The 19,940-nt window shown below is 39.2% G+C and overlaps 1 protein-coding gene across 1 annotated transcript; it reads left to right on the plus strand.

The window, feature by feature from the left end:
• Positions 1–230: 230 nt before the first annotated feature.
• SUPV3L1 (suppressor of var1, 3-like 1 (S. cerevisiae)) lies at positions 231–14,231 on the plus strand. The gene is made up of 14 exons (XM_009587615.1): positions 231–377; positions 654–761; positions 2,398–2,512; positions 3,091–3,259; positions 4,921–5,032; positions 5,299–5,376; positions 6,517–6,608; positions 7,552–7,732; positions 8,140–8,233; positions 8,904–9,123; positions 9,494–9,574; positions 11,093–11,269; positions 12,868–13,016; positions 13,406–14,231. Exons 2-14 carry the CDS (start codon positions 698–700, stop codon positions 13,899–13,901), a joined length of 2,028 nt encoding a protein of 675 aa, XP_009585910.1. The 5' UTR covers positions 231–377; positions 654–697; the 3' UTR covers positions 13,902–14,231.
• The last annotated feature ends 5,709 nt before the right edge of the window (positions 14,232–19,940 follow it).

Consider the following 19,940-nt stretch of genomic DNA (forward strand, 5'->3'; position numbering starts at 1 on the left):
GAAGCATAACATGTTGGCTGCAGGTTCCCACCTTTACGCTTTCCTACCAACTACCAGGGAGAGTGTCTCTCAAGTACTGACCTCAACTTCATGGCAGTTCTTACTCTGCTGCAGTTTAAGATCGTCCTTTTCCCCAATAGGCTCAATCACTGATTGTGTTTAATTTAGGGAGAAATCGTTTAAGTCTGTTCAGCATAGCAAAGACTCCCTGTCTCCCAAGTAATGAGACTATGATCTTTGGGTCAGCAGAATTGATTTAATTTTGAGCAAACTAAAAAAATGTTACTCTCTTTCTGCAGGTGAAGTTCTAAAAAACTTAAATAAGTTCTACAAAAGAAAAGAAATCCAAAGACTAGGAGCAGAAAATGGATTAGATGGTAAGAAAATGTTTTAAGATTTTTTTTTTTTTTTTTTAAATGTGAAATCTGTTTTTATTCGGGTATGGTATTCGGTGGATCTGATCTTTTATGGGTCTCACGACACTGCTTGTTTAGGTTGTCTCTGTCACTCGGTTCAAATAACCTTTATATTTACTTGTAATATCTCATGTTAAGGTATAGGTTTTTAGTGGACTACTTCAGTGTTTTGTTGGGTGTTTACAAATACGGTTTTGTGATCCCAGTCACATTCACTTTGTTCCTTTTTTTTTGCAGCTCGCCTGTTTCACCAAGCGTTTATAAGCTTTAGGAAGTATATCATGGAATCCAGTTCTGTGAGTGCTGATTTGCATATTATTCTCAATGATATATGCTGTGGTGCAGGCAAGTATCTGGAATGCTTGTAAAATAAAATACGCTTTTTTTTTTTTCCTGTTCTTGACATGTATGCTTACCTACATACCTGTGGACTCCCCTACTATGCTGTAAAAGAGGTTAAATATCACCGCTTCCCCGTCCGAAACGTTTGTGCCCATCCTATGGAGTGTTCTGTCCTTAAATCTTCTGAAGTGGAAACAAAAGAGGTGGAGGTCTTAGCAAGAAGCAGCCTGTTGTTTTATAGCATCTGTTCATTGCTATAATGAAAACAGTACTGTTCCATTTATTCCTCTCTTAAAAATTCAGTAGTCACTAGGGGGCACTCTGAGAGCTTTCTCCAGGCCAGGTGACTTTAAGTACTTGGGAACACAGCTCTGTGACTGTGCTCTGCTTCCGTGTGGCGCTAACAGAAGTGAGTGTTGTTTGCTTGCTTACTGCGTCCTGTGTTGTAATCAACGGCGCTTAACTAAGAGGTGATGCTAGCTCGTAACAGCAGAAGCAGCCTTCTCCACAGTTAGAGCTGCAGAACTTTGGTATAGTATGTGTGTTTTTAGTGATGGTAATTTAAAGGTTACAGTGGCCATTAGTTTTGTCTTAAAATGTAAATGTGTAGATTTTAAATGTTTACCGTCTTCGGAAATCTAAAGTGTCTTTTTGTATTAGTTGTGCATAAAAACATCCACATGATTTCCTCACTTCCACTCCTTATTTACTTATATATGAACATTGTTTATGTATGCCTTAAAACTCGCATGTATGGGAGTGTAAAGGGTTTTTATTGTGGCAGTTTTGAAGTTTTTTAGTTGAGTTTTGCTTGTCCAAAGATGGCAATTGAAAATACTGCAGTTTTTAAGTTCTTCAAATTTTTCACAATAATTTTGATTCATTGAATACTAATTCTCAATTTAAAAAAACAAACAAACAAAACAAAACACTGCTTTTTTGTGTGTGTGTATTTGATAATAGCAGTTTTTTAGATCCAGATAGTTCTTTGAAATTCTGTGAGAGCTGGACAATTGGAGTGTGACCTGAAATGAGACCTTTAAGGCCACATGTCTACTCTGCAAACATTCATAAGGGTGAACCTGGATGTCTCTTCTGAGTTGATTTTTCTGTTTTTGTTTTCTTACGTAGGGACTGGAGACTCACAATTCTGAACCAGCATCCAAAGTCTTAGTAGCTTAGGGAAGCTGCCAACTATTCTGTGTTTTCCCGTTTATTCATAAAAGCATTCTAGAAACTTTTATTTTATTTTATTCCAAGGCAGCACATGAATTTAGGAAGAAGAGGCTAAAATCTTCTTAGGACAGAAAAGTTATTTCTCATCCAGCTTTTCCATAGGTTCTCATTTTATTTAGAAGTTCTCTAGACATTGTAGGCTAACCAGAGTGAATGTACTGAAATGAGATTTTTTTTTTTTTCATACTATTGTATTTGCATTATGTTGGTTAATGAGTCCGTGTACTTGTGTTAGTTTATCTTTCTGCCATTGAGATAATTACTGAACTTCGTAGAGAGCCAGAAGTTGAAAGAATTACGTAAGTGTGTGGTGGAAGTAGTAGAATTTTTTTTTAAAGTTTATTACGAAGATACACATCTTCAGACAAGCATGCAAGCTTTCTTAAAAGGCTTTGTCTTCTAGGTCACGTGGATGATCTCTTTCCGTTTTTCCTGAGGCATGCAAAGCAGATCTTTCCGATGCTGGACTGTATGGATGATTTACGCAAGATCAGTGATTTAAGATTACCGCCCAACTGGTCAGTATGTTTAAGTGGTTGCAGTGTTTTCTTTTCTTGGTGTCATAGAATTTCATAGTTTGTGGACTTAAGCTTTATATATAATTGCACTATATTTTCATTTCCATTTCTCTGTTTTTACAATAATTTGTGTCAGGAACTCTTATCTTTGTTACAAGATATATTGCAATCAATTAAAAGGAAAATAAGTTTATATCAGCTATGAGAGTTGCTCAGTTGGTATTGCCTTTCCAGAAAGCTGTCTTCTGGCTGTATCTGTTTGGGAGGTAGCATGCCAGAATATTAAAATGTTAATATACTCAAGGAGAGAGACCACAGTAATGAGAATTATTTTTAACACAATGAGTGAATTTCACTCTAAATCTTCGAAAGCATTTTATGATTTAGAAGGTGAATGTATAAGACATAGTAACCTCTTTATACTGTCTCTGTTTAAGAACTTGATCTTTCTGTTTTCAATGCACATTAAAAAGTCTATTAATAAGTAAATGTTTAAGATAATCTGTAATTTCCCCTGAATCAGTATCCAGAACACCAGATAAATGTTCAACAGAACTGCCTTTTTGTGTATGTTTTAGGTATCCAGACGCCAGGGCTATTCAGAGAAAGATAATATTCCATGCCGGTCCTACAAACAGTGGGAAAACTTACCATGCTATCCAAAGATTTTTGTCAGCAAAATCTGGAATATACTGCGGTCCACTAAAACTTCTGGCTCATGAGATCTTCCAAAAGAGTAATAATGCTGTCAGTATGTTATATTACTTACCTACATTCTTAGTACTGGAACAGTCTCATGAGTGCATGTTTGTAAAGTACTGTAGTTGCTTAAGGTAGTTCATGAAGCAGTGTGCTTGAACGGGTGCCGTTGCTTTTTGCAGTAGTGTCAGCTGATGTGAATAGCAGTTGTGCATTTCTGCTTTACGTGTGCAGAACGGAACATCATTTCCACAAATGGAACATCACTTTCCCCAAAGCACGTGCTGTGCAATCATCCCTGTAATCTGTCTCCATTTTCCTGTAATTTTTCCCTCCCTGGGTTTAGCTAGGTTCTGCTATTAGCTTTTGCAGTGTGGAAACTGTGTTATGACCTTTATTTTAGCTTGTACGCAAGAAATTCCCTTCAATCTTCTGCTTCAATGTTTAAATATATTTCACTCAACCATCTAATAAAAAGTTCTGCAGCTTCATATGTGTTGAGTTGAAGAGCAGTGCCCTATATCGGGTCCCTAGAGGAAGCTTTCAGTAGGACTTTTTTTAATTGCTTCCAGCATCTTTTTGAAGGCTCCTCGCCAGTGTGTTTCCAGCTGCACAGAACCACACCAGTTCTGAAGCATTAGAATAACACATCACATGTTAATGCAGCATAGTGTGTATGTACAGTAGTGTTTACCAAATGATCTTGTGATTTCTCTTTTTTTGATAAGTCTGTGATTTAGAATTTGTAATTCCTGTTATTGGTTTATCAAAGCAACACATAAGAAAGATTGGCTTGTCCTAGGAGATATCTGTAACATGAGTACTGTGTAGTGAATGTGGATACCACTCATCACATGTTAATGCAGCATAGTGTGTATGTACAGTAGTGTTTACCAAATGATCTTGTGATTTCTCTTTTTTTGATAAGTCTGTGATTTAGAATTTGTAATTCCTGTTATTGGTTTATCAAAGCAACACATAAGAAAGATTGGCTTGTCCTAGGAGATATCTGTAACATGAGTACTGTGTAGTGAATGTGGATACCATGTAGTGATGTTCCTTGTTAGTAGAGTTATTGCACTTTTTTCCCATGTGTTTAGTGTGTGTGAGGACTTTTCACTTGGCAGCTCATGGATCGCATGTAGCCCTTGAGGCTTTAACAGGGCTCTACAGGTGGCTGTAGATATGGAAGGAGCAGCCATCTGCCTTCCATTCAGCGAGTGTAGAGCTGCCAGAGGGTGGTGGCCCCTGCTGTCTCTCACGGCTAGAACTCATGAATTCTTGGTGTGTGAGTATGAGGCAGCAGGTGAGACACCCAACAGGGCAATCGCCAAATGAACTGGAGGAGGCTGGAGCTTGCAAAGCTCCTTCACTGCTGGGCCTTGCTTTATGAGCCCCTTGTACTACAGCTCTTCTGGCAGTTCTTTTGTTGCAGATGTGACAGCTCTGAAACGCTCAGAGGAAGAGGTAATCTCCTGCAGGAGTAGGGGAGGGCATCTAATTACAGATACTACCTCTTCGTTATACCCTTCAGTCTGATAGGACTTAAATACAGGGCACAAGTCTCAAAAGGCTGAGTAGTTATTTTCTGGATAGCTTCCATTACACTGTCTTAGAAGTTACTTTAAGAAGCTAATTTTTTTTCCCCTTTGGAAAGGGGATTCTGTTATGTTAAAGAAACTTAACATGAGTTTTCTGAATTCCTTCAGAATGTGCCATGTGACTTGGTGACAGGAGAAGAGCGTGTGTATGCCAATGAAGATGCCCGACAAGCTCCTCATATTGCTTGTACCATTGAAATGTGCAGTACTAATACGCCTTGTATGTATACATAATTGTTTCAGTCATATCTATGGTATCTCTATATGTATTATTGCTTGGACTCTGAAGTAGCTGAGCTATTCCTTTTCACTCTTACTTGAACAATTTCTGAACTATGTTAGAGCAGTTAAAACCTGGATCATCTCAGAATAGCTTTTCGGTTGATTTGAGCAACCTTTTTTAGAAAGCCTTCGAGTTTCTTCCTGTGTGTATTGCTTTCTAGATGCTATTCCTTGGTGCATCATATTTTTCTTTTTTGTTCTAAGATGAAGTTGCTGTGATTGATGAAATTCAGATGATCAGAGATCCTGCCAGAGGGTGGGCTTGGACAAGAGCCCTTCTAGGTAAGCTTGTTTGTGTTGACAATGAACTAGTTTAATGTGACAATAAATGGCACATTAAATTCAAGCTTAGCAGTCAGTATATTTGTAAGCTGTTACAATATGTGATGCAAAATAGAAGCGAGTATTGTTTCTTCATATGTCTTCTCACAGCAAGTTAGAGAGATGCTCTGCCTCGAAGGATTTCTCTGTATGGCATCAAGTTACCTGTCATGTTTTAGTTAATGTTTTTTAAAAGTTTTATTCTCATAAGTTACACAGATGCCTCTTTTAATTTTGCTTCCTTGCATAATATGGAGTCTCTGTGTTGCTACACCGTGCTGTCCTTTTACAGTGATTATTTTCTAGAAGTGTGCTTTTTTTGTTCAATTAAAACAACACAATTTTTCAGAGATTTTGTTGTGAGGAGATACTGTTAAATATATGGCAACATGGTGAACATCAAATATTTTATAGTGTTAATTTCAAATGGCTCATTTATAGAGCTGCATTGATCTGTTTAAATTCTTAGAAGAAAGTTTCTTTTGATAATTTTAGAATTTTTCAAGAGGAATTTTTGAAACTCATTTTTCCTCAGATTTTGAACAGAAGTTTGGAATCTGATTTCCCCCCCACCCTTCCCTTCACTGCTTTTGATGCTAAGTTTAACAGGACCATTTGTCACACTTACCCTACTTCCTGTTTCTTCCCTTTTTCTGTTCTGATTGCATTAGAGATGTATTCATAGTTTTAGAAGGTCATGCAGAAAACAAAGCTCTTCAGTTCTGCTGTGGTTTGGGGGTTAGTAAAACAGTAGTAGTAAATAAAACATACTCAAAGCTTTGCTTCATTTGTTCAGTGGTTGAGGGTACCTCTTGTTTTGGCTGAGAGGGTGCAACAAGGTAATTAGCTGCTCTGATTATCATACTAATGGGTTTCCAAGCATCATTTTCTGATATGAGATCAAGAGCAGCTCTAAGGAAGCAGTGTATTGTGGGAGAGGCTTTAGTACTGATTTGGGATGTTGAAGGAGGTGAAATACAGTCCTTGTTAATGTGTTTAGCAAGCAGAATGTAATTTTTCGGTAACTTAAAAGTCAGCTAAAGCTACTGTTGTCTAAAAATATGTAACATTTTGCATTTTATTTCATTGGACCTTGTTCAGGGCTCTGTGCGGAAGAAATCCATGTTTGTGGAGAAGCTGCTGCTATTGACTTGGTGACAGAGCTCATGTACACTACTGGGGAGGAAGTTGAAGTAAGCTTTTTATTTCTGTAAAGTTACGGCCAGAACATCAGGTTCTCCTTGCTGGAAAACAGGCAAAAATTTAGGGTCTTTGGGGGTATCACTGGTCAAAGTTATTCTTGCAGGAGTTCTTGTTAAAATGTTTCTCAATTCCCGTAAACCAAAGGAAATATTGCAAAGTTGTTTTTTTGTGTGGTTTGTTGTTTTTTTTTTTTTTAAATAGCGGTATTGTTCTGCTTAAAAAAGATAAGTGCTTTGCTGAGTTCCCCTTAGGGAATGCTATAGCTGTTTAGGGCTTTCTTTACAGTTCTGTTCTTCCTGGGGGGCACAGTGCCCTCAAGTTTGCTGAGGTTACTGGATCTGTTGATAGTTATTCTCCATATGATGAAGAAAGAAGTTAAGAGCTAACACCTCCAGAAGAAAGTGTCTGAAAGATCTCTGAAACCCAACTTTACTGTCATAAATATTTTTTTTTTTCTTTGGGAAGATTCCTGTGTGAATAATATTTAAAAACATAAAATTTGGTTCTAAGAAAGTCCAGCCTGCATGATTTTCTGGTGAATTAGCTGTCGCTTTATATATCTGTGCGTGGTGGGGCGTGTGATTCTGAAAAGGGACCAGTTACAGCATTCAGATGACTGAGTGAAAACAGACTCTCATTTCTCGATAGAATTGCTACGTAGCCTGTATACTTCTTTTCCTGAATCTAGTTTACATGTAAAAACATATAGTTCTCCTGTTTCTTGAAAAGACCATATAGTTCTCAGCTTGGGAATTGCTGCAAGTATGCAAGTGCATAAGGTGTATGTCACCTTCTCCCCAGTAGTTATCCCTTCAGGACTGTGAGAGATCCCTCAGTGTTACAATCAATTGTGATAATAGCCACAATGGCTGATACTCCACAGGAATTTTTCATTTAAAAACATACTATCTTTGACAATTCCTTTGATTCTAGGTCCGAAACTACAAGAGACTCACTCCTCTTACAGTGCTGGATTATGCCTTAGAATCTTTAGATAACCTCCGACCTGGGGACTGCATTGTCTGTTTCAGTAAGAATGACATTTATTCTGTCAGTCGGCAGGTTGAAGCCAGAGGATTAGAATGTGCTGTCATATATGGCAGTCTGCCACCAGGTAAAGCACTCTTCCTTTTATTTTTAACGGAACGTTCTGCTTCTTGTTGCTTTCTTAGAAAAACTTTTAAAATGAAGCAGTACAAGTTTTCCTAGTTTTGCATTTCTATATAGTTAGAGAAAGTAATCAACTTTTGTTGACTGGTGTTTTAATCTTGGGATTAGACCTTATTATGTACTTAATATTGATCTTCAGATAGATGTAATTAAATGAGGTCTATCCATAGGGAATCCTGTGGGAAAGATTTAAATCCCTCCTGGCCCCTTCCCGCAACAACAACCAAATACCAATCAAATACTAATTTTTTTTTTTCTCAGCCTATTATAAAGGCATCGGGCTTAGTGATGCATTGTCTTTGTTTTGTAAGAAGAGTTTGCTACGTGAAGCGTTCTGTCAATCTGTTTTAGGAACAAAACTGGAACAGGCAAAGAAATTCAATGATCCTGATGATCCATGCAAAATTTTAGTTGCTACAGATGCAATTGGAATGGGACTCAATTTGTAAGTACTCGGAACAGATTATGGTATGATTTTTTTTTTCTTTTTTTTTGCAGGTGTGATACCTGCATTAACTTCCTCACTTGTTTCTCCCCAGTTTGACTAATTTGGCTAGATATCTGCTATGTCTAGATAACACAGTACATACATTTTAATTCTGAAGTAGTGGTCAATTTGATTGGGTAGAACTAAGCTTTAATTTTAAAACTGATTCTGAGAATTAAATGGCTCACTTGGCCTAATTCTGTGTGATAGTGGGCACTGTTAAGATCCTTTCGATTCACTGGAATCAGATGTGCTAGGTTGTCAGAGTAAGTGTCTCTTGCATTTCTGAAATGCAGAGCAAGTTCAGTCCAGTTTCAGCTGCATTTTGTTGCTGAAGGCGATGCAGTCACGTTGCTATAAACTACTGAGGCAGAAAATGATGAATGGATCGGGACCCTATTAGAACACGACTGATGTGCGTAGGGGTAATGATTCTTCTGCAACTAACCAGTAGTCTTACACTGCCCTTTTGAATATGCTGTGTCCATAAGTAGTATCTGTGGTCCCTTAATTTGTAGAGGGGAAAAAAGCTCAAAAAAAAAAAAGCTGTCATTCTTCTGCACTAGGTTGTGTATTGGAAATAATTTGCAAAAAACGATTCCTCTTTGTTTTTGTTCAAATATTTCAGGTGTATAAAAAGAATAATTTTTAACTCTATAGTAAAGCCAACTATCAATGAGAAGGGAGAAAAGGAAATAGACTCCATTACAACCTCTCAGGCTCTGCAAATTGCAGGCAGAGCTGGGCGTTATGGCTCATCCTTCAAACAAGGAGAAGTCACTACAATGCATCGTGATGACCTCGTGCAGCTGAAGGAAATTCTGGGTGAGCCTGTGCGCCCTGTGAAGGTGAGAGGCTCAGTACGCAGTTTGTACAGATGTGCTCTGGAACTGTTATACTATGTTCCAATCCCAAATTATTTTTCCTTGTCTGTTTACAAGTTAGTAATAAAAATGGATTGTGTTGTGCTGGAGTGACTTTGAATGTATGTCCCATTTGGAGGCTTGCAATATTTCATTTATATTGAAGCTGCTCTTTTAAGAATTAAAAGCTCAAACACAAAAGTTCTTAAGTTCTGGATAAGTGTGCTCAATAAACTGGCCTCTGTAGGGTGCTTTGGTTTCTTGCATTTTGTCTTTCTAGATTTTGTTTCTGATGCACTAACTTAAGAACAATATTGAGAATTAATGGAAATTTTTTTCTTTGTTTTCCTTTTAGGCAGCTGGCCTACATCCTACTCCTGAGCAGATAGAAATGTTTGCTTATCATCTCCCTGATGCCACTCTATCCAATCTAATTGTAAGAATGATCAAAATATTAGCTTCTGCTTTAAAAATTAAGCATTGCTTATAGTCACTGTTTTTGTACGAACATGCACTTTGGGAAGCTAACAGACAGCCTTGTGTGTATCTTTTGTCAGTTGGATTCTTCTCTCTACCACATCAGTAACTGCAAATACATTTAGAATGCTTAACTTTTCTGTGTTGTAATAAACTTGAAAGCTGTTAAAGTGTGTAAATATGTTTACATGTGTTGAAGAGTGTGCAACAACCTTTCCATTTCACCTTTCCTTTATTTTAAATGTAGACTTTTTGGTCTGAGGCTGAAAATTAGAGATTGAAATTTTGATAAATTTGCGTGAAAATTCCTGGGAAACTGGGCTGGTCATGTCAGATTTCTATACGTCTGAGAGTTACCTGTTTTTTTTTTTTTCCTGGTTCTGTGGACTTTATGGTAAAACATTGTCTGCTTAACTTTGAGAAAACAGATTTGGTGGGATCTACTTGGTCTCATCATTAGCTGGATAGTAGAATTTTTGGAAGTGCCTAAACCTTTTAAAGTAGAAATTAAGCTTCCAATGCTGTATTTAAAAAATAGTATCACAGTTTTTAGTACACTGAGAAATTCTTAGCAGCTTTCATGGGTTTAAATGCATATTATTGTTCTCTGCTGATGTCTGTTATGTAGCAAAGTGTATGATTTCTAACCTCAGGGTAAAAGATTATACTTGGAGACCTCCTGGAAGGCTTAGGCTGGTAGGGTAACAGCACATCTTTAAAATTTTACTATTGAGAATTTCTGGGCTAGCACAGAAGTATTAAGATAAAAAAATCATGTTATTATTGATCTCTTAAGTATTCAGTCACATTTAATTAAGAAGTTCAGTGTTTCTTTAAAGATCTTTTAAAAAAATCTTTCAAAGATTTACCTAGAGAAATAATTTTGGGGGCCCATAAAAATTCCCTCTGCAGTGTGCAGTGGCATCTCCTGTTTCTCCAAACGTTGGATATGTTTCAGGTATTGTTTGAACTCCTCTATTGCAATACTGTATTTATCTTGTGATTTCTTTCTTCCTAAAATAGATCTGTTCCTGGCATTGGGCTAAAAATACTTCAATTATTGAATTTTATGCTGTAAAGTTAGTTTTTTGGGTCATGCTAAGTGACAAACCTGGAACAAGTTCTAAACATAGTAGTAACTGGTTCCTGTGATGGTGTTCTTTGTAACTAAAATGTATGCTTCCAGAACACTGTATTTGTTACTTAGGAGACTAATTGAAAATGCTTAAATAAAACATAGTGCATTATGTCTTCTCCTCTGATCCTGTGTTGAGAGAATTTAATGAAAATCCTGTTAAAAGAGTAGAGGGAACTCCCCTGCCCCCTTTTTTATTACTGTGGTCAAATTTGGTATTTGTAACTGTTCTTTTGGTATAACTAGCCTTTGAAACACTAAATCATTTTTTGGTTTGGTAATACAAAATTTAACAACCCTCTTCTGTAATAACATCCTCTTCATTTGGTTATATTTTCACAGGATATTTTTGTGAGTCTCTCACAAGTCGATGGGCTTTACTTTGTCTGCAATATTGATGACTTTAAATTTCTAGCAGATATGATTCAGCACATTCCACTAAATTTGCGATCACGATACGTATTCTGCACTGCACCCTTGAACAGAAAAGAGCCTTTTGTGTGTACCACGTTGTTGAAGGTCAGTTATTTTTTTCCTCCAAAAAATGTGGTATTTATATTGGAGCAAGTGGGTCTTGGTGCATTGAGACTGTATGTAGCTGCTATATTTATTGTGGGTTTTGTCATTAGATCATTTGAGAGCATTCTTAAAGTGCTCACAGTTAATAATATAAAATAGCTGGAGATATTTTTCTTTTTTTTTTTTTTTTAAATTGCATTCTTTACCATTTTTATTGGCCAAAGCTTTTAACTTCTGAGAACCGATTCTCATTTTGTGATGTAAATTAAAATTTGGATAGCTTTTCTGCTGTTTGCCTCAGAGAATCCTACTGCTTGCCTTGCAGGTGATCTTTGAACTGGGAGAGATCAGAACTGTGTTACGTAGTCACTTGTGCATTGTTAAGCTTTTCACTACAGTGTGTCTAAAAGTAGTCCTTAAAAACCAAGATACTGCTGCTTCAAGGTGTTAGCTTGTCAAGAAAAGAAAAGAATGTGGGATTAAGTGTGATTGCTGATGTTATAATACAGTTACATAGAATTAAAACCCCGGAAAATACAGTGCTGTACGTTGCTCTCAGAATTACGTCATTTCACTTTTCAGGCCTGGATGAACTGTTTTCCACTGTGCCCCCGGAGTGATTATTTTCAGGAATTTGTAGTCAGCTGATTTCAGTTTTTCAGGATTAATAATTTTGTTTGGGACTGTTACTTTGTTAGACAATATCGCCTTTGTCTCCTTTTAGAGACTGCATTAAACATTTTTAATAAAATAATGTAAAAATGAAACTCACATCACAGATGTTAGACCTGTGCTTTTCAAAAATGACTAATAATGTTCTTTAAAAATTGAGCGATTGATTTTAAGAGTTGAAAAAAAAATGTGCCTCATTAAGAAAATGCTGAGCATTCAAATCCCAAGTAATGAAGGTGCAGAGGGGCATAATGTGATGTCGGAGGGAGCTAGGGTGTTGTGAATGCCTGTGTGAATTTAAGCCCCATTCCTTGGCAAAAAACCAACTTCTGGTATCAGCCAGTTAGGAAGCAGTTATCCCAAATCATCAGTGCTCCTGAAAATTTTAAATTTAAATCTTATGTGGCTTATTTATCTGTTAGTAAAAGAGATGAGATGTCTAGGTTTCAGAAGGGTTGATTTCTAGTGCAGATTAATCTGTTTGGGTTGTGAATAGTGTGTTTCCTGAGTCAGGGAACACATTTGACATTTTCTCACCCTGGAGATTCTGAAACAAGATAATTAACAGCATTAACAAGATAATTAACAACAGGAGCAGGAGAAGAAAAAGAGACAAAGTCCATCTGCTTTGCTAGATGAAATCCTATGCCTTCAGTGTTACGCTTTTCTGGATAGCGCTATACTTTTGTTGTTTAACTCTGTGCATGGCCCATGGACAAATTGTGTTAATGAGGCCCTGGAAAGGAGACGTGTGACTCCTGTGTTGAGTAATTAACTAAAAGAATGTGTGGCATTTGGGCTGTGTAAAACAAAGCAGGTATTTTCTTCAGTATTCCATGCATACAGACTCAAGAGAATTTTAACTCATTTAGGATTTCTTCTTTCCTGACTAACTGAGGACTTCACTGAATCTGCTTGTTTTTCAGTTTGCAAGACAGTTCAGTAGAAATGAGCCTCTGACGTTTGACTGGCTCTGTCGGCACACCAAATGGCCGTTAGCCGCTCCAAAGAACATCAAAGAACTTGTACACCTTGAAGCTGTTCATGATGTTTTTGACCTCTATCTGTGGTTAAGGTATTGTCTTTGTGCTTGAAAATTATTTTTATTTGTTCCTAATATTTATGACTTACAGTCCTAGAAAAGCAGTGTCTCCAAGCCCGTGTATATGTGGTGCAGTATGGGCTCCTTTGGCCCTTTAGAGGATCTTGACAAATGCAAATGTAGCTATGTTGTGGGAGCAAGTCATGGGTTCTGCAGAGACCAGTTTGTGACTGACAGAGAAAGTTAGAAACGAGGTGATCCTGGACTGGAGCAGCTGAAATGCCACTTACAATACAGTGGCCTTCCTATGCAACACGTAATAATTTTTTTTTTTTCTTTACGTAGTATGTATCTCATTTTTGTCCCAGTCGGCAGTCCTTCAGTGAAAAGGTTTAATTGTGTGTTGTTTTGCCTCTCTTCAGTTACCGCTTCATGGATATGTTCCCTGATGCTGTCCTTGTAAGGGATATTCAGAAAAAACTAGATGACATAATACAAGTTGGTGTCTGCAACATCACGAAGCTGATCCGAGCTTCACAATCTGCAGCTGCTCCTGGCACAGCAGAAGTCATGTCAAACGACTTTCCTCTTTCAAGGACTAAGAGGGATACCAGGGCGGTTTCAGATCGTCATGGTGCAAGATCCACAGAGGCACTCTCTATTGCAGTGGAGGTTCCGGGAGAAAGAAGAGCAAAGAACTTGAAACCCTATCGGTCTGCTACAAGGCAGGAGGATCTGAAAAGCCATGGACGTGGATCTCTTGCCAACAGATTGCTGCGTGAAGGACTTCTAACACAAGAAATGCTGAGACAGTTGGAGAGTGAGTGGCAGGATCAGCGCAGGAATGGTAGATATGGCCTTGGTTCAAAAAGAAATGATCAGAATGGTTCAAAGGAAACAGGGAAAAAGAAAAAATAGAACCATGTCCTAATTCTGTTTAGTTTTTATTCATAAAATAAAATACTATTTTAATAACTTCTTTGGCATTTCATGTTTACACTGCTGCAGCTCCTTGATGTTTTTCCTTCTCCTGTGACCAGTTATGTGAAGCACTCAGAGAAATGAACTCTTAAAAGCTCAAGAGGCCATAAGTTTGCTTTTACCACTCAGCTGTACACTTTTTCAATCATGGTGTTGAAATGATTGAAGTGTAAGTGTATGTTCTACTGCTATGTGAAAATTTGAACTTGATGTCTTCTTGCAAGATATCTTCACATCGTTAATAAACGTCAGATATTTCACTAGTAATGAATTAGCTACTCATTCCATCCCTTCCCAAAGGGCAGAGTTTAACAGATAACAAACAAGTAATGAACAACCTGGTGGGAGATTGGGTCAGAATGGTGATAGGAGTCGTGTGCCTCTAACCTTTGTGTCCTGTGAAAATGTGGAAGGAGGCAAAAAGCATTTGTGTTAATGTGTTGCGGAATGATGAAATTCTGGCTAGAGGAATTTTTGGGTAAATTCCAATTCTGTCATCTGAGGGGTAATTACTGAAACAAAGCAAAATCTGTCCTTGCTCTTTAAATTGTATTCTTTCTTCTAGGAAGAGCTCATCACACTGATTCAGGCAAAGCTTGGGGGGAGGGAAAAAAAAAAAGTTGGATTATGATTTTTGGGGGGAAGGAGGAGATGTTAGAGGCACAGGTATAATTTATTTACTTTTGAGAAATTCAGACGCCTGTTTCTCCTTGACTTTTCTAATTCAGTTTCATACAAATTATTTTGTTCTGTTGCACTTCATAAATGTTTTTTTGCTTCACATGCCAGTTTGTTTGTGATACCTGAATTTTGAGAGGAGACAAAATATTTTACTTAAGCTCACATAACAGCTTATAGTTTAAGCAACAGCTTGTGGGTTGATATTTGTGCTGTAGTATTTCCACATATCTATTTTATCATGGCTATCATAAACTGCAAAAGTTAGGTGCTTACCTGGAGGAAGGTTTAATTTGTTGGAACTAAATTCTAGGGAAAAAGCCTTTTTTTTTTTTCCTGATGCAGTGTCACTGAATAATGTTTAAGGCAGTGCACCACCAGGCTATGCCTCTTTCATACACATGCTGATGCTCTGTCATTTGTTTTTAGTGTGAGCAGCTTTAGGGTACACTCTTGAGCTCCCAGTAGGGATACTGGAGGGTGGAAAGAATCAGATGCTGAAACTGCTGTGTATTCACAGAATGGGTTTCAGCGTGAGGACATGTTTCTGGGGCTGCCTGGGGAGAATAACGCTGCAGTGACCATATTTCTGGGGTTGGCTATATACAAGTCTGCAGATCCTGCTTGTGTTAATGTTGGGATATTTGTAAAAGCCAGGTTGGATTTCACTGTATCAAATAGCTGACTTTCTAAAATGATCAACCACATATTTCTGCAGTTTGAAGATTTGCTCTGAATCCCCTTTGTTTCCTCTTAGTGTCAATCCTTTAAGCTGCTGTTAAGAAACAAGTCTGCAGCAGTTTGAATAATGTTTTTAATAGCTGTTTTCAGTGTATTTCATGTACTCTTTCAAAAAAAAAGCAAGCAGTGTGTAAATGTTTTTAGTCCACGTGATCTCCTGCTGATTTCAGTACCAGACTGGTGGGGAGGGAAAGTTTTAGGTCCTTGCCCTGCAAAGCTCCGTCTTTCTTTCCTCCCCCAAGAAGAAACAAGCAGCTATGTATGTGTGGCAATGGCCATGTGAACATCGTGAATTTTCTGCTTTGCAGATGAGTAATTCTGCTTTGCTTTCCCAGAGTCCTGACAGCCTCTGCTTAACAGCAACATGACTCGCACAGAATGTGAGCTTGCAATTAACCCTTATAAATGTATTCCATTTGATACTATTCAAATAGCTTGTGTGATGTGGCTTATGTGATCGAGTGGTACCAGTTGCCTCCTTGTGTCCTTTGCACTAGACAGGCTCGAAGGGAAGTTGTAGTTGCGCAAGTCTGCAGACAGGTTTTGGCAGCATGCATTTGCCCACTCACCTCTTGGACTGCCAAGTCCTTGCTGAATCTGCAAACCGCTGTTTACAACCACACTTGTGCAAGGACGACTCCTCTGTTTTTTCTCCCCCAGTGCGTGTGGGGTTGGGTTGCAGAGACCCACGTTGCTACTGTACTTTGCTTCTAGTCTGTTTTGATAAATTTGTCCTTTAATTGTATGCTAAGCTGCATACTAGTGTATATTTTTGAGCAAGGAAAGACTGGCTGGGACTTTGGGGTATAAGCCAGCCTTGTGTTTGAGCAGCAAGCCTTGCAATAAGGAAGCTAAATGACTATAAGCATTCTTTTTTGTATTTTGCTGAGATTAGCACTTGGCTTAACTCATTGCTTGTTTCCATAGTGACTCCATAGTAACTGTTTTAAGAGCTCTGAAGTTTATTCAGGCGTTTCCAGGCTGACTTTTTATGAAAGTTTTTTCTTTTCTTCTGAGCTAATGGTGTGGCTGTCATTGACTGCCATTAGGATGGCTGCCAAATTGGTCCCATGTGGTACAATCCATGTGGTGTGGTGCAAAGCTATGCCGGCTGCACTTTTTTAACATGCCCTGTGCAAGCAAGCCCCTGGGGGAGGATTGAGTGGCCTCTTGCTCTTCTTCATGGGGCTGTGCCAAAACTTTTTAAGCATCAACAACATTGTTCTTGTTCTTGATCTGGGAATCACATTTGCAAAACTGTTTATTTCAGGTGTTCAGATTTCCAGATTAATTTCAGGCATTCAGATGTTTGGAAGTTTATTGATTTCACAATTTAATTTTTTTGTGTTTATTTGTTATGCTTCAAATGTAAAATGCTGATTGTAACAGCACTACTTGGTAAAAGCCTTCTTTTTCTTAAGCCAATGTGCTCTTTTCTGTCTGTGCTGTCTCCATCTCTTCTAAATAGTGTCTATCCTTGGAGTGGATTTTTCAATCAGTCCCCTCAGGTGTTCTGTCTTATTTTGCAGCCTAATGTTGCCCCAGGAGGGGCATATGCAGGACGAATGCAGGGACGCCTTTCTGTTCTGAGTTTTGATGAACTTGTGGGAATATAATGGGGAACAAAGCTGCTGCTGCTGGGAGGGGAAGTGTGTTCTAAAGGTTGGTCTTGGAAGCATAAGGTATAACGAAGAAGGATTTCTCCTGATGACTCCCCTGTGGCCTTGTCCACTGTCTCCTTGTTAACCTGGGTGCTAAACTCAGCAACCATTGTTGCCACTGCCTCTGATACCTCACCAAAGATAGATGCGTTTCTCCAGCGATAAAATGCTTATTAATATGGTACCTCTTTTTGGAGGTAATGGGCATGTTTAGCTGATGTACTCAGACATTTATCTGAATTTCCCCATTGTAGCTGTGAGCTCCTTTTCTCTTCAGGCCCTTGGCTGCAAGGCTGTGGGAGGTGGATGGGCTACGTGAGCACCAGCCTCTTCAGGATTCTCCATTGTGCCTTCAGACAGGGTTTGGAGGGAGAACTGCAGGAGAAGTAGAGGGGTATTATAACTTTGAAGTCTTGTTGGCCCTTGCAAAGGGGGAAGGGAGGGTTTGTGTCTAACTTTTGTTGGGTGCAGCTCTAACAAAGGGAAAAAACCAACATTGCCTCAGGCCTCCAAGCTGCATGCAGTTGGAGCTGATCTGTTCACTTGGTCCTGGATTGTTTCCCCTGTACTGGCCAGAATACGTACAAAATGGCTGTAACATATTTGGGTATTGGGCCCTTAGTGCATTGAACTGCTGTCTGCGTGGAAATGAGTTAATGTCTTGTCTTTTCTTGCACAACAGCCTGCCAGAAGCTAGGATGCACCAGGGATGAGTGAACAAGTTACGCAGTGATTCTGACACGTCAGGTATTTAACAGAGCTTGCTGCCAGTTTAGTAACATTTAGATCTTTGAGACCCTTTTCCAGTGGCATCCGTTAGAGAAAGAAAGAAAAGAGAGAATGAAAAATAAAGCTACTGTATTACAGACACAATGAGCTCTGGATCAAAGTGGGATGGAGCTTGAAAGGTGATGTTTTCAATTTTGCTGGCCAGAGGGGTTGTGACTCGGATGGCATGGGTAAACAATGAGGAAAGAGACAGTCCCTCTGGGAGTCAGTGTCTGACTTAACGAGCCAGCAGTTATTAAAAGATGAATACAGGAGAAGTGAACCGTGCTTTCTGGCTGGTAGCGTGGCTTTTTTTCTTCTTTCTTTTCTCCCTTTCTCTTGAAGATCAAAGGCCTAATTTTAGAACAAGCCCTATTTATGGGCTGTTCAGCCACTGTCTGCTTTACTCTTGTTCTAGAATAGTGGAAAATAAATAGAGCTGGCAGGATCTCCTAGTGTCCAGAGCTCATCCCTGATGCAAGGCAGGAGGGGGGGGTGGGGGGGAAGACCTCGACCTTTCCTAGCAGAGGTTCTGTATATTTTGTCTCTGCAGAGGGAGTTCCCTTCGCCTCCCTCAGCTCTTTCAGTCTTTCCTTGTGATCAGTGGCTTAAAAAATGTAACCTGTGACTGCTCCTTATGTTCAGCAGAGTGATCTCCTTCTGATCCATGCTTTCTTGACGTGCTGTAGCTGCCAGGGCTGGGCAGAGTCCTCTTCCCGAGACTGGTGCTGAGTGTAGAGTTGAGTGCTGTTTTGTGTGTCTGTGGGTTATACTCCTGTTTGTACAGTCCAGCATGATGATCAATCGTACTTCTTTTACAGCATAAGGTTGTTGGGTCCACTTTAGGCTATGAATTGGTAGAGCCGGAGATCCTTTTCTGCTAACTGGCTGCTTCTGCCCCGCTCTGGAACTGTGCAGACAATTTTCTACTTCTGCTCAGTAGTTTTTTGTGTTTCTTCCCATTACTTGGCAGCCCCTGCCCCCTTTCCATCTCCCTCTTCTCCCCCTGCCCCAGGGCTGTTTTTCTAATTTATCAAAATAATTTTTAATTGTAATCTTGTTCTGCTACATTTTGGGTGGCAATTGTCTGCCAGTGCAGTAAGCGTGCTCAGTTCCAGCTGAAACACTGAATAGTAATTGGGGGGAAACATACTGAGTGTAGGTGTAGTTTGAGTGAGCCTCTAATCACCCCATGAGAATGCCTTTTTTTTTTTTTCCCCCTTTTTCTTTTTTGTTTCTTTCCTTTGTGTCAACATTTCACCCAGTTTCCTTTGGATGATGTTTCCATAGTCTGTATCACTTGATACAATGACAAAATCCTGGAAACTTGTGTACTCAGAATGAACTTTGGAGAGTAATAGTTAAAGGCTATGTCAAATTCAGCTCTGATGGTGTAAGGAAGCTGCTCTTGCTGTAGGCACTCTGTGCTGCCAGTTAAAGGCATTTATCAAGTAAGGCAGTCTGATACCAACACTATTGGCTGCCAGGTAAATCTGTCCCCTCCCCAGGTTTTGCAATACTGAGGATCTGCGTTGGTCTGAAACTTTGTCTTCAGGAGGGGTGAAGGGAGAATAATCTGTACAAAACCTCTCTGCTGGAAATTGCGCAAGAGGTATTTCAGCTGGGGGCAGGGGTCTGTGTGTCTCTGCTCCTTTACACAGCTGAAGCTTAATTGGAAAAAAGCCGCAGATAAGGGTGCACTGTGTGGAACTAGAGCAGAGTTAATTCATGCAGAAGAGCTTGTCTCGCAAGTGGGAGTGCTGAGCAGAGGGAAGAAACTTCCTAAAATCCTCTCTAACTTTCCAGATTCCCTGCAGCACTTTGTTGCAGGCTGTGCTGGTGGGAGCTTGTCAGCCCCCCGAGGGCGAAGCGGGGTGAAGCAGGGCAGGCTGCGTAGCAACTACATGGCGAAGTGGTAACAATTCCCAAGTGGGGCAGTAACAAAATCGATTTTTCTCCCCTTCAGCTTGGCAGCTCTCCAGGTGCCTGCTCTGGCACAATGAAGTGTGTAGCTGGGGAGGGAGGGACTTTGGGTTGATGGGAGCGGGTGATACAAAGAGACAGAAGTGTAATCATTGAACCGATCACGCTGGATGGATTTATTTCTGGACTCAATTTCCCAGGAACT

Source organism: Fulmarus glacialis, unplaced genomic scaffold, assembly GCF_000690835.1.
Source record: "Fulmarus glacialis isolate BGI_N327 unplaced genomic scaffold, ASM69083v1 scaffold31131, whole genome shotgun sequence".
Taxonomy (NCBI): Eukaryota; Metazoa; Chordata; class Aves; order Procellariiformes; family Procellariidae; genus Fulmarus; species Fulmarus glacialis.

Coding starts and splice junctions, on each gene's coding strand:
- SUPV3L1 (XM_009587615.1), top strand. CDS start 698: ATGGAATCCAGTTCTGTGAGTGCTGATTTGCATATTATTCTCAATGAT. Junction 5,377..6,516: donor TTGGACAAGAGCCCTTCTAG/GTAAGCTTGTTT, acceptor GACCTTGTTCAG/GGCTCTGTGCGGAAGAAATC. Junction 9,575..11,092: donor CCACTCTATCCAATCTAATT/GTAAGAATGATC, acceptor ATATTTTCACAG/GATATTTTTGTGAGTCTCTC.